The sequence below is a fragment of the Tachysurus vachellii genome, chromosome 1 (genome assembly GCF_030014155.1).
Source record: "Tachysurus vachellii isolate PV-2020 chromosome 1, HZAU_Pvac_v1, whole genome shotgun sequence".
NCBI lineage: Eukaryota > Metazoa > Chordata > Actinopteri > Siluriformes > Bagridae > Tachysurus > Tachysurus vachellii.
This window is the reverse complement of record NC_083460.1, coordinates 17,758,886-17,761,536: the sequence shown is the minus strand read 5'-3', so window position 1 is coordinate 17,761,536 and position 2,651 is coordinate 17,758,886. Positions and strand designations below refer to the sequence as shown.

General features: G+C 38.7%; 1 protein-coding gene across 1 annotated transcript; it reads left to right on the top strand.

Annotated features, from left to right (window-relative positions):
- The first annotated feature begins 1,366 nt into the window (after window positions 1-1,366).
- On the top strand, window positions 1,367-2,447 carry LOC132841146 (gamma-crystallin M2-like). Its single transcript, XM_060863403.1, has 3 exons — window positions 1,367-1,591; window positions 1,697-1,942; window positions 2,037-2,447. Exons 1-3 carry the CDS (start codon window positions 1,583-1,585, stop codon window positions 2,310-2,312), a joined length of 531 nt encoding a protein of 176 aa, XP_060719386.1. The 5' UTR covers window positions 1,367-1,582; the 3' UTR covers window positions 2,313-2,447.
- Window positions 2,448-2,651: the final 204 nt, after the last annotated feature.

Here is a 2,651-nt window from a genome sequence, read left to right as displayed (position 1 = left end):
TTGGAACACAGCACAAATAGAGATACAGATAGTGGTGTTGCATTACGTTTTAGTTCTTAGAAGGTCTATAAAGAAATCCTCATCTTTCCTTTTAAATTTTGTAATTGCTTAGAAACATGCAACTGAATGATCTTAAAGATTATTATGAGATTCTGTTCAAATGCACATTATGTGGTCCTTTATCTTGGCTCCTGTGCTCTCATCACTGTGGCTTGGGTTCAATTGCCAGGCAGGGAACCGACCCTGCTAGTGGTATTGTGTTACATCCCTATTACTGAAGATCTACGCTGAAGAAATCTTATATGCTGTCACCTTTCATTTAACAAGGTGGAATTACCTAATGTTTTAAATGTTATATAATAATAACAACAACAACAACAACAACAATAATAATCATAATAATAATCACTATTTGAGTTGTGACTTTAAACCAGTCCTTGGGTTGCACAAGTCCTAAGCCTGTATACAAAGGTGAAGGTTTAATCAGGAAGGTTACCCAAAAAAAATAAAATTACATTCCAATACATTTAATTGATCCTTTTTACCAGTAGACTGCCGTTCAGAAATCGACTTATCAGACATTCTATAATCAGTATCAAGAAATGAATTATTTTATGGCTGCACGTGCGATATAAAACGAGTCAGGACAATATTGTTTTACAGCGTGAGATGTTTTTCTTCTGTTATGAAAACCTCTTGTGAAGATTTTAGTGGTTGAAGTTAAACACCTTCAAATTTAAGATGCTTATTAACAAACACATAGGGAATCTCAGAGATCAGAAATGGGTTTGATATCAACAAACTTTTCTAGTGGGTTTGGTAAAAAAAAAAAAATAATAATAAATACTTCTAAAAACTAGAAATAACCTGAGTGTCTACTTTCATATGAGCCATTAAACACCACTGTGGAGTGAGACACGACAAAGACATTTAATGCTGAACATGAAGCCCCCAAATCAGGTAATAAATAAATATATAAATAAATAAACTAGTATTGCTGTAACTATATAAATAAGCATAAAGCTTCTGAACACGCGAGTTTAACTAACACATTAACCTTTGACAGATGCTGCTTTTTTGATAGAAGGAATGTGCTGGGTTTTGGGAAATCTTGACAACTCTGTCCTTCATGGAATCCTAACACATTTCATTTGCATTGTTTCTTTGAAATGTGCACTTAGTGTAACTTGCATGGAAAAGTTCTGGCAGTGAAGTAAATAAGTCCAATTTAGTCTGTCAACACAGGAGGAGATAAAAAGGATATTACTGAGCCAGGACTAAAGGCCATTCAGTGCAGCACAGATACGCTAATCCAGCAGGTAAAGAACAAAAGAATACAGTAACGCTGCACTGTTTCTGTATCTAAATTCTTCTGGAGGCCGAATCAAATGGAAAGCACTTCAGCTCTTTTTGGTTCTCTGTGCTATGTTGCTTGGTTTGCAGTTTATTCAATAGGTGCCACATGTTCTTTGGGTTTATGGTGAGGTATAAATGCAAGGGGTTAAACCCGGCACGGTGTCAGCTCACCAGTCAGAACCGACCGTGACGATCAAAGCATCAGTATCGAACTCACACTGAAATCATGGGCAGAGTAAGGACAGATATGATGGAAATGTTTTTATAATTGTTTTATAATCATAACTTTCTTATCCAACTGTTTCTTTTAAACTATGTACAATACTATTTTCCCAAACAGGTCGTCTTCTACGAGGACAGGAACTTCATGGGCCGCTCCTACGAGTGCAGCAGTGACTGTTCCGACATGTCCTCCTACCTGAGCCGCTGCCACTCGTGCAAGGTGGAGAGCGGCTGCTGGATGGTGTACGATCGGCCCAACTTCATGGGAAACCAGTACTTCATCAGGAGGGGCGAGTACCCTGACTACATGAGCATGTGGGGCTGGGGCAACAACTGCATCAGGTCCTGCCGCATGATCCCCATGGTACGCTAATAACATTATACTAATATGTGAATAAAATATTAGCTATGCATAATTTTTTTTTTTACTTAAATGAATTGTATCTTCCACAAAACAGTACAGGGGCAACTACAGGATGAGGATCTATGAGAGGGAGAATTACATGGGGCAGATGATGGAGCTGAGCGACGACTGCGACTCTATCATGGATCGCTACCACTGGTCCGGCGGATGCCACTCGTGCCACGTGATGGACGGCCACTGGCTGATGTACGAGCATCCTCACTACAGAGGCAAGATGTGGTACTTCAGGCCCGGAGAGTACCGCAGCTTCAGGGACTACGGCAACATGAACTTCATGAGCGCCAGACGCATCATGGATTCCTGGCATTGAAACTTGTGACAAGAAATTCAAAACAAGAATGTGAATAAACTGTTCAAAAAAGCAGAACAATATTTGCAGTCTGATTTCTTGAACCTGTACATTATAATGCTCAGCTATAAATGTACAAAGATAAATAATTAGATGGAAACTTCAGCTTACACCGATTTCTTTTTATATTGTATTGACATCTCAAAAATGCAGCACCTAAACTTTAACATTCATTGGAGCTTCAACTGGAATCAATTACTGTGGTCAGAGGAGATGCTCTTAGTCAAATCATCATAGTCATCATCATTGGTCTTTGATGATCATCAGGATATTTGGAAAAAGAGAAGAAAGTAGATACAA